Source organism: Nanorana parkeri, unplaced genomic scaffold (genome assembly GCF_000935625.1).
Source record: "Nanorana parkeri isolate BGI_ZX_2015 unplaced genomic scaffold, ASM93562v1 scaffold1984, whole genome shotgun sequence".
Lineage (NCBI taxonomy): Eukaryota > Metazoa > Chordata > Amphibia > Anura > Dicroglossidae > Nanorana > Nanorana parkeri.
Window position 1 is genome coordinate 72,105 of NW_017308252.1, and position 14,606 is coordinate 86,710.

The 14,606-nt window shown below is 49.7% G+C and overlaps 1 protein-coding gene across 1 annotated transcript in view; it reads right to left on the bottom strand.

Annotated features, from left to right (window-relative positions):
• The window catches only part of LRCH4 (leucine rich repeats and calponin homology domain containing 4), a 54,419-nt gene that overhangs the window by 17,167 nt on the left and 22,646 nt on the right, over window positions 1-14,606 (bottom strand). The window contains exons 3-8 of the mRNA XM_018572268.1: window positions 13,714-13,858; window positions 11,287-11,413; window positions 6,233-6,338; window positions 4,737-4,873; window positions 4,153-4,271; window positions 50-146 (exon numbers count right to left, since the gene is read on the bottom strand). Of these exons, the coding sequence (XP_018427770.1) occupies window positions 50-146; window positions 4,153-4,271; window positions 4,737-4,873; window positions 6,233-6,338; window positions 11,287-11,413; window positions 13,714-13,858 (731 nt within the window). The remainder of the gene's footprint in view (window positions 1-49; window positions 147-4,152; window positions 4,272-4,736; window positions 4,874-6,232; window positions 6,339-11,286; window positions 11,414-13,713; window positions 13,859-14,606) is intronic.

Genomic DNA, 14,606 nt, shown 5'->3' on the forward strand with positions numbered 1-14,606 from the left:
AGGTGTGTTTGAGCCCCCCCCCCCCCATTATTACAATGTAACCTCTTACCTCATTCCCGGACCACCGTTTGCTACCACTGTCTACGCTGTTAAAGCCGGAATCTAGGCAACCATAGGGCCTGGAGGAATACACATCATCTGCAAGGCTTAGAGAAGAAAAAGAAGAACATTGCAGAGGTTATATAATAATCATTTCACATAAAGAGAACAGAACCGCTTCAAAAATAAAAAAAAGGTGTAGTATGGCCAGGCAGGCGTAGTACGGCCCAAATGTCTGACTGCTCAGAATACCTGGAACAGTGACACATACACGGGACACGATTACTTCTGCTGCAGAGTGCAAGACCTACTATGGAAACTCTGCCCCACACCCTTCCCTTCAATGGGTCTGTATGCTCAGCAAGATGGGCCCGTGACACCCCGTACTCACAGTATATCCTCATTCTCCCAGCGTCATTCAAATGTCCTGACCCGTCCAGGCATGGACTCCACTAGACCTCTGAAGGTGTGCTGTGGTATCTGGGACCGAGCCGTCAGTAGCAGATCCTTCAACTCCTGTAAGCTGTGAGGTGATCGGCCTCCATGGATCGGACTTGTTCTTCTAGCACATCCCACAGATGATCCATTGGACTGAGATCTGGAGAATTTGGAGGTCAGGTCATCACCTCAAACTCCTTGTTGTGTTCTCAAACCATTCTTCAGCCATTGTTGCAGTGTGGCCGGGCGCATTATCCTGCTGAGAGAGGCCACTGCCATCAGGGAATACCGTGTCCATGAAGGGGGGGACTTGGTCAGGAACAATGTTTAGGTCGGTGGACGTGTCAGAGTCACATCCACATGAATGGCAGGACCCGAGGTGTCCCAGCAGAACATTGCCCCAAGCATCACACTGCCTCGGCCAGCTTGTCTTCTTCCATAGTGCTTCCTGGTGCCATCTCCTCGCCATCTTCTTCCACCGCCTCGTGCTCCAGTTCTGATGATCACATGTTCATTGTAGGCACTTTTGGTGGTGGACATGGGTCAGCATGGGCACCCTGACTAGTCCTCAGCTACACAGCCCCATACATGACAACCTGCAATGCTCTGTGTGCTCAGACATCTTTCTATCAGAACCAACATTCACTTTACTAGCAATCTGATCTCCAGAATCTCTTCTATTGGATCGGACTACACGGGCCGGACTTCCCTCCCCATGTGCATCAATGAGCCTTGGCCACCCATGACCCTGTCACCGGTTTTCCTTCCTTGGACCACCATTGGTTGGTTCTGGCCACTGCAGACCTGGAACATCCCATAAGAGCTGCAGTGTTGGAGTTGCTCTGACCCAGTCATCTAGAATCACAATTTGGCCCCTTAAATCCTCCCACTTGGCCATTATATCTGCTTCCAACACATCAACTTCAGGGACAAAATGTTCACTAGTTGCCTACTATATCCCCCCACTTCCAGGTGTCATTGTCATATACTCCCCCCCACTTCCAGGTGCCATTGTAATATATCCCCCCCCCCACTTCCAGGTGTCATTGTAATATATCCCCCCCACTTCCAGGTGCCATTGTAATATCTCCCCCCCCACTTCCCGGGGCCATTGTAATATATCCCTCCCACTTCCAGGTGTCATTGTAATATATCCTCCCCACTTCCAGGTGTCATTGTCATACTCCCCCCCACTTCCAGGTGCCATGGTAATATATCCCCCCCCACTTCCCGGGGCCATTGTAATATATCCCTCCCACTTCCTGGTGCCATTGTAATATATCCCCCCCCTTCCAGGTGTCATTGTAATATATCCTCCCCACTTCCAGGTGTCATTGTCATACTCCCCCCCACTTCCAGGTGCCATGGTAATATATCCCCCCCCACTTCCCGGGGCCATTGTAATATATCCCTCCCACTTCCTGGTGCCATTGTAATATATCCCCCCCCTTCCAGGTGTCATTGTAATATATCCTCCCCACTTCCAGGTGTCATTGTCATACTCCCCCCCACTTCCAGGTGCCATGGTAATATATCCCCCCCCACTTCCCGGGGCCATTGTAATATATCCCTCCCACTTCCTGGTGCCATTGTAATATATCCCCCCCCTTCCAGGTGTCATTGTAATATATCCTCCCCACTTCCAGGTGTCATTGTCATACTCCCCCCCACTTCCAGGTGCCATGGTAATATATCCCCCCCCACTTCCCGGGGCCATTGTAATATATCCCTCCCACTTCCTGGTGCCATTGTAATATATCCCCCCCCTTCCAGGTGTCATTGTAATATATCCTCCCCACTTCCAGGTGTCATTGTCATACTCCCCCCCACTTCCAGGTGCCATGGTAATATATCCCCCCCCACTTCCCGGGGCCATTGTAATATATCCCTCCCACTTCCTGGTGCCATTGTAATATATCCCCCCCCTTCCAGGTGTCATTGTAATATATCCTCCCCACTTCCAGGTGTCATTGTCATACTCCCCCCCACTTCCAGGTGCCATGGTAATATATCCCCCCCCACTTCCCGGGGCCATTGTAATATATCCCTCCCACTTCCTGGTGCCATTGTAATATATCCCCCCCCTTCCAGGTGTCATTGTAATATATCCTCCCCACTTCCAGGTGTCATTGTCATACTCCCCCCCACTTCCAGGTGCCATGGTAATATATCCCCCCCCACTTCCCGGGGCCATTGTAATATATCCCTCCCACTTCCTGGTGCCATTGTAATATATCCCCCCCCTTCCAGGTGTCATTGTAATATATCCTCCCCACTTCCAGGTGTCATTGTCATACTCCCCCCCACTTCCAGGTGCCATGGTAATATATCCCCCCCCACTTCCCGGGGCCATTGTAATATATCCCTCCCACTTCCTGGTGCCATTGTAATATATCCCCCCCCTTCCAGGTGTCATTGTAATATATCCTCCCCACTTCCAGGTGTCATTGTCATACTCCCCCCCACTTCCAGGTGCCATGGTAATATATCCCCCCCCACTTCCCGGGGCCATTGTAATATATCCCTCCCACTTCCTGGTGCCATTGTAATATATCCCCCCCCTTCCAGGTGTCATTGTAATATATCCTCCCCACTTCCAGGTGTCATTGTCATACTCCCCCCCACTTCCAGGTGCCATGGTAATATATCCCCCCCCACTTCCCGGGGCCATTGTAATATATCCCTCCCACTTCCTGGTGCCATTGTAATATATCCCCCCCCTTCCAGGTGTCATTGTAATATATCCTCCCCACTTCCAGGTGTCATTGTCATACTCCCCCCCACTTCCAGGTGCCAGTGTAACCAGATAATTGATGTTATTCACATTGTCACCTCTCAGTGGTGACAATGTGACAGCTGATTGGTGTATATCTATATCTTGCCATGACAGGCAGTCTCCCTGGCCAATATAAATGTGCTGAAGGCAGGAAGGGGTGGGCAGATTTAGGCCAAAGCTTTGCCTGTCAGAACACGGGCTGGTCACATAAGACTGCAAGCAGCTGCTCCATAGATGGTAAACTGTCTGGATGAGAAGAATCCCCCTGTAGGCTCCTCATGTGTTCTGTTGCGACACTAAAGTAAATAACTGGTTCCTGAGTTCATCACATGAATGATTTATATACATGAGGATCAGATCTGCTCTATAAAGAAGGGACACTCGGTGAAGTAGACACATGGAGTCCTCGGTGAAAGGTGGAACCATATTTACAGGGAACCTTCAGCTAAACTTGTTTTTAGTAATCCAAGTTCCAGGGAATCCTCTTCATACCGGCTTCACTACCTAAGGCCCCATTGACACTTGGCGATTCGCAAATCGCGCGTTTGTCGCGCGATTTGCATTTTGCGCCGTATCGCACGATTTTATCACGCAAATGCTTCCATCAAAAAGCATTGAATCGCGCCAAAATCCGCTCCAAAAAGGGTCCTGCTGTAGCGACACACGACCCGCGACAGCAGGACCCCTTGCCTCATTGCAAAGCATTGAAGAGCATTGAAGAGCGATATCGCGCGGTAAATAGCCGCGATATCGCGGGAATTACCGCGCGATAAATCACTCAATGTGAACGGAGCCTAAAGTGTAACTAACCTTGAACCAAAAGGGTTAAAGAATTTGCAGATTAGATGATAAATCTACTATTATGTAATACGAATCAGCAGCACAATCGCTCTACTTACCATGTGGTAAAACTTGTGGGGCGGCTTAGTTTTCCCAGATCTGCCAGTTCCGGGGCAGGCTTACTGCAAGCTTCTATGTTAAGGTACTTAAATATGTGAACCTTCCCTTTGAGACAAATCTGTCCAAAAACAAGATAACAAGTTCAATGTTATTCAAAGGAGACAGAAGGGAGCTATGAGTCTGTCCTCCTCCTGCAGGGTGATACATAGAAGGGAGCTACGAGTCTGTCCTCCTCCTGCAGGGTGATACAGACAGAAGGGAGCTACGAGTCTCTCCTCCTCCTGCAGGGTGACACAGACAGAAGGGAGCTACGAGTCTCTCCTCCTCCTGCAGGGTGACACAGACAGAAGGGAGCTACGAGTCTGTCCTCCTCCTGCAGGGTGATACAGACAGAAGGGAGCTACGAGTCTCTCCTCCTCCTGCAGGGTGACACAGACAGAAGGGAGCTACGAGTCTGTCCTCCTCCTGCAGGGTGATACAGACAGAAGGGAGCTACGAGTCTCTCCTCCTCCTGCAGGGTGACACAGACAGAAGGGAGCTACGAGTCTGTCCTCCTCCTGCAGGGTAACATAGGAATACTGACCTGGGCGGGTGGATATTGGAGGGGGTTGTTGTCCAGTATGATGGTCTGAAGGTGTCGGAGGTGTCGGTAACAGACGGGAATGTGGGAGATGCGGTTGCAGGAGATGTCTAGACGTGTTAGTGGAAGCTCAGAGAGTTCTAGAGGAGAAAGTGATGAAGTCTTATATACACGGGGCACAATATATGACACTCGGTACCTACACATCGAAGATTCCCAGGACAATAATACAGCAGAAAGCCAGTATGAGGTTCAATTTCATTTACATTTATTGCATCAATAATTTCCACAAGCAGGAGTACTTTGCCATCCATTGCATATCACTATAGCTCCCAGAGACTGATGGTGGAGCACAGTTTGGAGTCCAATATATTCCCTCATTTATGCAAATAATTTACAGACTCAAACTTGATCTACAGTATACATTGTACTGAGCCAAATAAACGTAGGTGCTTATTGCTGCCTGGTGCTTCAGCCTATAATACTGGACAAGCTAGGTGGCAGCTAAAAGGAGGTCTGAGTGCCAACTGCCACTGGATGCTTATCTTGGTCTTGATCTATTCATATAATTATTTTTTTTATGTCTGTGTGAATATATTATTTTACTGCTCATTCAGTAATACAGAACCCAGCAGAAGCTCAACCAGGGTTTGGATCCAGGTTCAAATGCCAGACAAGCCCCCACCCCAACTGCTCAGCATGGGTTTGAATCCCGGACAAGCCCCCACCCCCAACCGCTCAGCATGGGTTCGAATCCCGGACAAACCCCCAACCACTTAGCATGGGTTTGAATCCCAGACAAACCCCCACCCCAGCCGCTCAGCATGGGTTTGAATCCCAGACAAGCCCCCATCTAACCGCTCAGCAAGGGTTTGAATCCCGGACAAACCCCCAACCACTTGGCATGGGTTTGAATCCCGGACAAACCCCCACCCCAGCCGCTCAGCATGGGTTTGAATCCCGGACAAGCCGCTGATAGATTCTAGACTACTTTAAATTGACAATGGTCCTGATGAAGAGGACATAGATATCCAAAACAAGTAGGACTCCTGGAATCTTCAGTAAACATCACATAAAAGGTTGCTGTAGTATAGAACATTCCTTTGGACACAGGCCTCACCCCTTCCGATGGAGAGAAGCCCTCACATTCCTTCTATTACACCTTGTGTACACGTGGGACGCTGAAGTATCTCTACGTTGTCAGGTGATCGGCCTAGTAACTCCGATTAATACAGACAACAGGCAGCGTCAATAGGAACCTCAATACTCCTACTAAAGCTGAAGAGTCAGTCTCAAGGTGAGCAAAGCTAACAGCTTTCTTGTATGCGTGCAGTTGTGACTGCTTCTCTGTACAATGAACCTGAACTCCATTATAATCTATGAACGTCTCTCCTAATGCTGCGAAACCTATTGTTATCGCCACCCCATCCCAACGATCCCATCACCCCACCCGAAACAATCACATTTTGCAGAGATCGGCGGTAGACGGTGACACTTACCCTCCGGCAGGGAGGTCAGCTGATTCCTGCGGACATTTAACTCTCGCAGAGATTCCAGTGATCCCATCTGTGGCGGCAGAGACTGAATCTCGTTACAGCTGATATCCTACGAGAGACGATAAAGAGATTACATACAAAACATCACAGTTCCCTGCCTCAGTACTCCTTTCAAGAACCCTCAGCCCTGAAGCAAGCAGTGGGCGGGCTCTTGGGAGGAGTTATGCAAATATCAAAATGTCTTGATTTGTGGGTATCAGTCTGGAGGAGTGGGCGTTCCTAGGCAGGCTGTATTTGCATGGAGACCACCCTCGATAATGCCCATACGTGATGCTGAGCCTCCATGATCGAAATAACTGAAATCCAGTGAATTAAATGGTGGGGCCAGGGAGGAGCAAAGGACTAGATGATGCTGGATGTCCTCCAGCCAGGAAATGAGGCGGGCTCTATCTGACTTGCTGCAGCTTCTGATGCAATCACAGGAACAAGTGACAATCATAGGAGATACAAAGTATTAAACCAGATAATTTCCTTTCCGGGTTACCCCAGGCTTTAGAGGGGGTTGTCTCAACCAGGCTGCCTCCTGGCTTCCTCAGGGGTGCCTTAAAATGTTCACACAGGGTCATGCATCTGATGTGAAAACGAGGGGGCTCCTGATGTAAAGGAGGACTGTGATGTGAAAGGAGGGGGCTCCTGATGTAAAGGAGGACTGTGATGTGAAAGAGTGAAAAGAGGGGGCTCCTGATGTGAAAGGAGGGGGCTCCTGATGTGAAAGGAGGGGGCTCCTGATGTAAAGGAGGGACTGTGATGTGAAAGTAGGGGGCTGCTGAAGTTCAGCAAGATATTGTGCAGCATGTAACAGGGCGACATCTGGCAGCCATCTTGCTCTGTATAAGGATCTCTCAGCTATCAGATAAGTAGAATGAGCCAACATCTTCCTGTGATCAGAGCGAGCGGCTGACTGCGGCACTCCCCTCTGTAGCACTGACACCCGTCTGACAACCCGGCTTCTATCACAACGGCGTCATCCCCAGAGACAGACTCAGACCTCAATGTCTGATTAGCCAGGTTACATTTTTGGGGGGTTTGCATGTAGTCAGGAAAGTCAATGGCCGCCTGCATGCTCCTGTATCACCGCCCGAAGGTATGCATGCCTCACACGAACTACTGGGCACGTGCCGTCATGCATACATGTGCCCACTCACCTCAACATGGCGCTCATATTGGCCCCAGATGGGCTGTATGTGAGCTCTGTGCTGTCTTCAGCAACAACCCGCCATCTATTCCTGACCCTTGGTTATCTCCCGTGACCAGCCCACCCGCTGACTGATGACCCGAATTCTGAGCACCATCTAAAACCTCTGCACTGTGACCACGGCTCGGCCTGCTGACTATGCACTCTGCTGCCCAATGGCTGCCCATCCTGCTGACCACCATTCTACTTGCCGTTTATGAACCTTGGCCCCAAACTGCCTCCCCCATCAACATGACATTTTTATATAAAACCATTCCATTTGTATGACATCACTTATTTAGTCCCATTCATGTCATCACAGGGTCTGTGCAATGCAGGCAGATCATGGTTGGTGGGAGGGGCCAGCTGGGGGCTGTACGTAGCTTCCTTAAAACATCACAGCACCCTGCCTCTGTACTCCTCTCAGGAGCCCTCAGTCCTGATGCAAGCAGCGGGGAGTTATGCAAATATCAAAATGCCTTGAGGGGTGGGTGCCAGTCTGGAGGAGTGGCTAATTCCTAGGCACGCTGCGTCTGCATGGAGGAAGCCATGTCAGTCCAGGAGAGGAGCTGGTACAACTGTGCAAGACTGAAGCGGAGGCCTGGGGTCAGATAGAACCCTAAAGGGAAGGCCGGAGGTCAGATAGAAGCCCAAAGGGAAGGCCGGAGGTCAGATAGAAGCCTAAAAGGGAAGGCCGGAGGTCAGATAGAAGCCTAAAAGGGAAGGCCGGAGGTCAGATAGAAGCCTAAAAGGGAAGCCAGGGGGTCAGATAGAAGACTGAAGGGAAGGACCGAGGTCAGATAGAAGACTGAAGGGAAGGACGGAGGTCAGATAGAAGACTGAAGGGGAGGACAGAGGTCAGAGAGAAGACTGAAGGGAAGGACAGAGGTCAGATAGAAGACTGAAGGGAAGGAACAAGGTCAGATAGAAGACTGAAGGGGGGGACGGAGGTCAGATAGAAGACTGAAGGGAAGGACCGAGGTCAGATAGAAGACTGAAGGGAAGGACCGAGGTCAGATAGAAGACTGAAGGGAAGGACCGAGGTCAGACAGAAGACTGGAGGGAAGGACCGAGGTCAGATAGAAGACTGAAGGGAAGGCCGGAGGTCAGATGATAGAAGACTGAAGGGAAGGACGGAGGTCATATAGAAGCCTAAAGGGAAGGCCGGAGGTCAGTTATTGAAATACATTGGGAAACATTCAGCTCAGCGTACTTCTAGCAATCCGGGAACGTGCTGGTTTAGCACCGGCAGTGAAAGTGATTTATTGAATGATTCCGGCCTCTGTAGTGATGTAGCAGCCGGTAACAGTAACCACGGCGTGCGGTAGAAGGAAGACGTGCCGGATGCACCCAGAAGAGTCGAATGCCTGCTGGTTAGGGAGCAGTAATGCGGTGGCTTTTGAACACATGGGCCTCTGCACTATACGGCCTCTTCTGCAGGGGCCCTGTGGTGACACGGTCACTTTAACAATCACACTTCCTGCGAATCAGAAGAGCCCGTTGTGTCAGCATTACCTCATCATTCATATTATGAGAAACGAAAAAACTCAGAAGAACAAATAGTTCCCCTTTCTCGGCATCGGTAAATAAAACGTCTGTTACCTCTCTTCCAGCTGTGATCACATGGTCTCTGCCGACCAATCATCACTGCAGACAGATCACAATCAGAGATTTGGGCGATTAAATAATTAATTGTTATAGATCCATTTGGTCCTCTGAAGTTTTCTCTCTGACCGGTTCTCTGTATTTTAGCTGCACAAAGTTCTCCTGTTCTGGTCAGTATCCGCGCTGTGCCGGGAGGACGTCAGGCTCATCACGGGCGCTCAATCCTGCGCAATTGGCAAGTCTCCTTCCAGCAAGGCCGAGCTCTGTTCTTTGGCGCACACGCTGGATTTCCATGATGGTTCCCTTTGTGGGAGGAAGTATGGACGGAGAAAGACGACGGCGGGACAAATCAAGTCACAGAATCGATCAACAGTTCGCTTTCCTCAAGGCCCAGCTCCATTCTTCCGCACATGTGCAGATTTTCAGACGACGTCCATTGGTGGAAGTACGGAAGGAGGAAGGCGGCTCAGCTCCAGTCTTCCATACATGTGCAGATTTGTCAGACGACGTCCATTGGTGGAAGTACGGAGGGAGGAAGAAGGCTCAGCTCCGGTCTTCCATACATGTGCAGATTTGTCAGATGACGTCCATTGGTTGAAGTACGAAGGGAAGACGATGCCGGGACAAATCAAGCCACAGAATCTGCGCCAGATCAACAGTTTGCTTTCCTCAAGGCTCAGATCTGGTCTTCCATACATGTGCAGATTTGTCAGATGACGTCCATTGGTGGAAGTACGGAGCGAAGACGCCACCGGGGCAAGTCAAGTCATGGCGCCTGATGATCAGTTTGCTTTCCTCAAGGCTTAAATCCAGTCTTCCATATATGTGCAGATTTGTCAGATGACATCCATTGGTGGAAGTACGGAGCGAAGACGCCACTGGGACAAATCAGTGCCCGATGAACAGTTTGCTTTCCTCAAGACTCAGCTTCGTTCTTCCTCACATGTGCAGGATTTGTCAGATGTCCATTGGTGGAAGTACAGAGGGAGGAAGAAGGCTCAGCTCCGGTCTTCCATATATGTGCAGATTTGTCAGATGATGTCCATTGGTGGAAGTACGGAGCGAAGGCGTCACCGGGACAAATCTAGTCATGGCGCCCAATCAACAGTATGCTTTTCGTCAAGGCTCAGCTTTGTTCTTCCGCACATGTGCAGGATTTTCAGATGGCGTCCATGGGTGGAAGTGTGGAGGGAAGCCGGCGCTGGGACAAATGAAGTCACGGCATGAGTGATAGATCAACAGTTCGCTTTCTTCAAGGCTCAGCTCCGCTCTTCCGCACATGTGCAGGATCTTCTGATGATGTCTGTTTTGGGTGTAAGTTTGAACGGAGGAGGAAGGCTCTGGGACAAATCCAATATGGTGGTGGCTTCAGGATGAGCAGGGGCAGTGTGGCCCATTTTTATTAAACATCTAAAATATTGCCGAATTGACCTTTTAGAAGACACTTACAGAACAGAAGCCATGTGGTTTGAGGTCTATTTGCCGGAGGAAGGTAGAGTTTACTTCCGCATTAATGAGGAAGGAAAAATATGGCTGCCGCTGGCGACTTTGTTTTATTTTTGGGTCATGCGTTGGGGGTGTCACCTTTATTCTTCCTTCACTATATTGTAAGACGTCAAACTGGAACTAGCATGTGGCCAATGTAGTCTAGGTCAGTGACTAATTGGTGAGGGACAGATGGACAGAATTGCCAGGTCACTGTATGGAAGCTGCAGAGCTATAAACAGAGGGAAGGTAGGAGTCACGGGCCACCAGAAAGGTAATACCTCTTTGAATTGGCATTTGAGGGTCACTTTAACCTCTTGCCGTCCGCCCGTAGTAAAAAAACGGACGGACGGCACTGCAGCATCTGCGGGTTGCCGTCTCCAGACGGCAATTTTTTTCTGCTCGCGCGCGCCCCCTAGCGGGCACGCACGGGCAGAAAAGACCCGCTAAATGCACACACCCGTTACCGGGTGTTTCACATATAGGCGATCGGCGGGTCCATAGCCCGCAGGGGGTTTAACACCGCGGATGTCAACTGGTTAAGATGGAGACGTTTGTATAAAGTGTACTATGTTCCACACTTTCCACCACCTCACCCCCTTCACAGTAAATTGGCAGGGACATTCCAGTCAGTAAAGAAGTACAATGGGCATTTAGGGCAAACATAGGGATTGGCATTCCTTTCTCCTGTTGCCAGGTGAGCCCATCATCTTACCCCAAACAGATTACTCACCAGCTGCCGCAGGTTGGTCATGGCGCCCACTTCCTCTGGAATGGAGTTGAGCTTGTTGTTGCTGGCGATAAGCACGGTGAGAGGAAGACGACAGAGGTAGGGGGGTAAAGAGGTGAGGAGGTTCCGGCTGTGGAAACAAGGAAGGGGAAGGTACTGAGAAAAATAATGGTTTCAATACCTTGCATCCCTTCAGATGTACCTTCTCATTGCTTATGTCTATGGTAGACTGGGGTCTCTGGCTTTCATACCTAAAACGAATCCCCTGTATCCTCCAGACATACTTGCTCCTTGCTGCTCTCGTCAGTATACTGGGGACGGTGGTTTGCATAGCTAGAAGACATCCCCTACAACCTTTCAGATGTTCTTGTTCCTCGTACTGTACAACAGGCCGTGGGGTTTGGGTTGTATACCTAGAAGGAATCCCCTGCATCCGCCCAGATGTTCTCGCTTCATGTTAATCTCCACAGTACACTGTGGACTCTGGGTTCCATACCTAGAAGGAATCCCCTGAATCCCTCCACATGTACTTGCTCCTTGCTGATCTCTACAGTAGACTTGCTGCTCTCTGCTGTAGACCAGAACCGATGGTTTGGCCACCTAGAAGCAATCCCCTGCATCCCTCCAGATGTAGTTTACTTATTGATTATCACTACAGTAGACTGTGGGCTCTGGCTTGCATACCTAGAAGGAATACCCCGAATCGTTCCACATGTACTTGCTCCTTGCTGATCTCTACAGTAGACATGCTGCTCTCTGCAGTAGACTGGGGCCAATGGTTTCCATGCCTAGAAGGAATCCCCTGCATTCCTCAAGATGTACTTGCTTCTTGCCTATCCATGCAGTAGACTGGGGCCAATAGTTTTCATACCGACCTAATCTCTACAGTATACTGCAGGCTCTGGCTTGCATACCTAGAAGGAATCCCCTGCATCCCTCCAGATGTACTTCTACAGTATACAGCAGGCTCTGGCTTGCATACCTAGAAGGAATCCCCTGCATCCCTCCAGACATACTTGCTTCTACAGTATACTGCAGGCTCTGGCTTGCATACCTAGAAGGAATCCCCTGCATCCCTCCAGATGTACTTGCTTCTACAGTATACTGCAGGCTCTGGCTTGCATACCTAGAAGGAATTCCCTGCATCCCTCCAGACATACTTGCTTCTACAGTATACTGCAGGCTCTGGCTTGCATACCTAGAAGGAATCCCCTGCATCCCTCCAGACATACTTGCTTCTACAGTATACTGCAGGCTCTGGCTTGCATACCTAGAAGGAATCCCCTGCATCCCTCCAGATGTACTTGCTTCTACAGTATACTGCAGGCTCTGGCTTGCATACCTAGAAGGAATCCCCTGCATCCCTCCAGATGTACTTGCTTCTACAGTATACTGCAGGCTCTGGCTTGCATACCTAGAAGGAATTCCCTGCATCCCTCCAGATGTACTTGCTTCTACAGTATACTGCAGGCTCTGGCTTGCATACCTAGAAGGAATTCCCTGCATCCCTCCAGACATACTTGCTTCTACAGTATACTGCAGGCTCTGGCTTGCATACCTAGAAGGAAGCCCCTGCATCCCTCCAGACATACTTGCTTCTACAGTATACTGCAGGCTCTGGCTTGCATACCTAGAAGGAATCCCCTGCATCCCTCCAGATGTACTTGCTTCTACAGTATACTGCAGGCTCTGGCTTGCATACCTAGAAGGAATTCCCTGCATCCCTCCAGATGTACTTGCTTCTACAGTACACTGTGGTCTCTGGCTTGCATACTTAGAAGTAACCCCCTGAATCCCTCAACATGTACTTGTTCCTTGCTGATCTCTACAGTAGACTGGGCTTTCTTGTTTGCATACCAAGATGGAATCCTCTGCATCCCTCCAGATGTACCTTATTATTGATTATCACTACAGCAGACTGGGGGCTTTGCCTTGCATAGCTAGAAGGAATTCCCTGCATCCTTTCAGATACATTTGCTCCTTGCTGGTCTTTACAGAAGACGAGGGGCTCCGGGTCGTATAACTACAATGATGCCAATGTTTAAAGACTCATGCAGGCAGCTTATCATCTATCACCAGAGCCGGTGATTGAATACCAGAGTTGGGGGCCAGAGTGGACTCGGGACAAAGTTACAAAGTGAAAGCTGTAAAGAGACTGACGGCCGTCAAATTCCATTTCTCAAGGCAAAACAAAACCTCCCTCTGCAACTGTTGCCGAATTCCTTCCTGACCCCCAAGGACAGTCAACTCCCCGGATGAAAAGGCTGAAGTCTGGACATCGTCAGCTGCACGATCATCATCCAGACCTTTATGAACTCAGTCAGTAATCCTATTCTCAGTTTGCTGAGATGGGTGAAATGTGGCGCCATTATCTGAACGCGCCCAGCGAGGTATCAGGGGGCGTGTCCAGGGACACTCTGGTTCACTCACCTTATGTTCAGGTAGGTGAGGGCCTGTAGGTTGCAGATGCATTCGGGGAGAGAACGCAGGCAGTTGTGGTAGAGGTTCAGGGATTCCAGAGACACCAACTGGCACAGCTCGCCGGGGACTTCAGAGAAACGATTCTTCGATAAGTCTGAAGGAGAAAAAACAGACCGTATAAGATCAAAACACACAACGCCATCACGTCACTACTGCGACACTACGGGGGAACATCAGGATCAAACATGGCCGCCACGTGAAACAACCAAACAACTACTACTCCATCTCCACAGGGAATATTGCGACACTACGGGGGACATCAGGATCAAACATGGCCATCATGTGAAAGAACCAAACAACTACTACTCCATCATCTCTACAGGAAATACTGCGACACTAAAGGGAACAGCAGGATCGAAACATGGACGCCAAGTGAAAGAACCAAACACAACTACTACTCCATCATCTCTACAGGGAATACTACGACACTAAGGGGGAAATTAGAATCAAACATGGCTGCCACGTGAAAGAACCAAACAACTACTACCCCAGCATCTCTACAGGCAATATTGCGACACTATGGGGGGCATCAGGATCAAACATGGCAGTTATGTGAAAGAACCAAAGAACTACTTCTCCATCATCTCCACAGGGATTACTGCGACACTATGGGGGGAACATCAGGATCAAACATGGCAGTCATGTCAAAGAACCAAACAACTACTACTCCATCTCTACAGGGATTACTGTGACACTACGGGGGGCATCAGGATCAAACATGGCCGCCATGTGAAACAACTACTACACCATCATCTCCACAGGGATTACTGCAACACCACGGGGAACAACAGGATCAAACATGGCTGCCACGTGAAAGAAGGAAACACAACAACTACTACTCC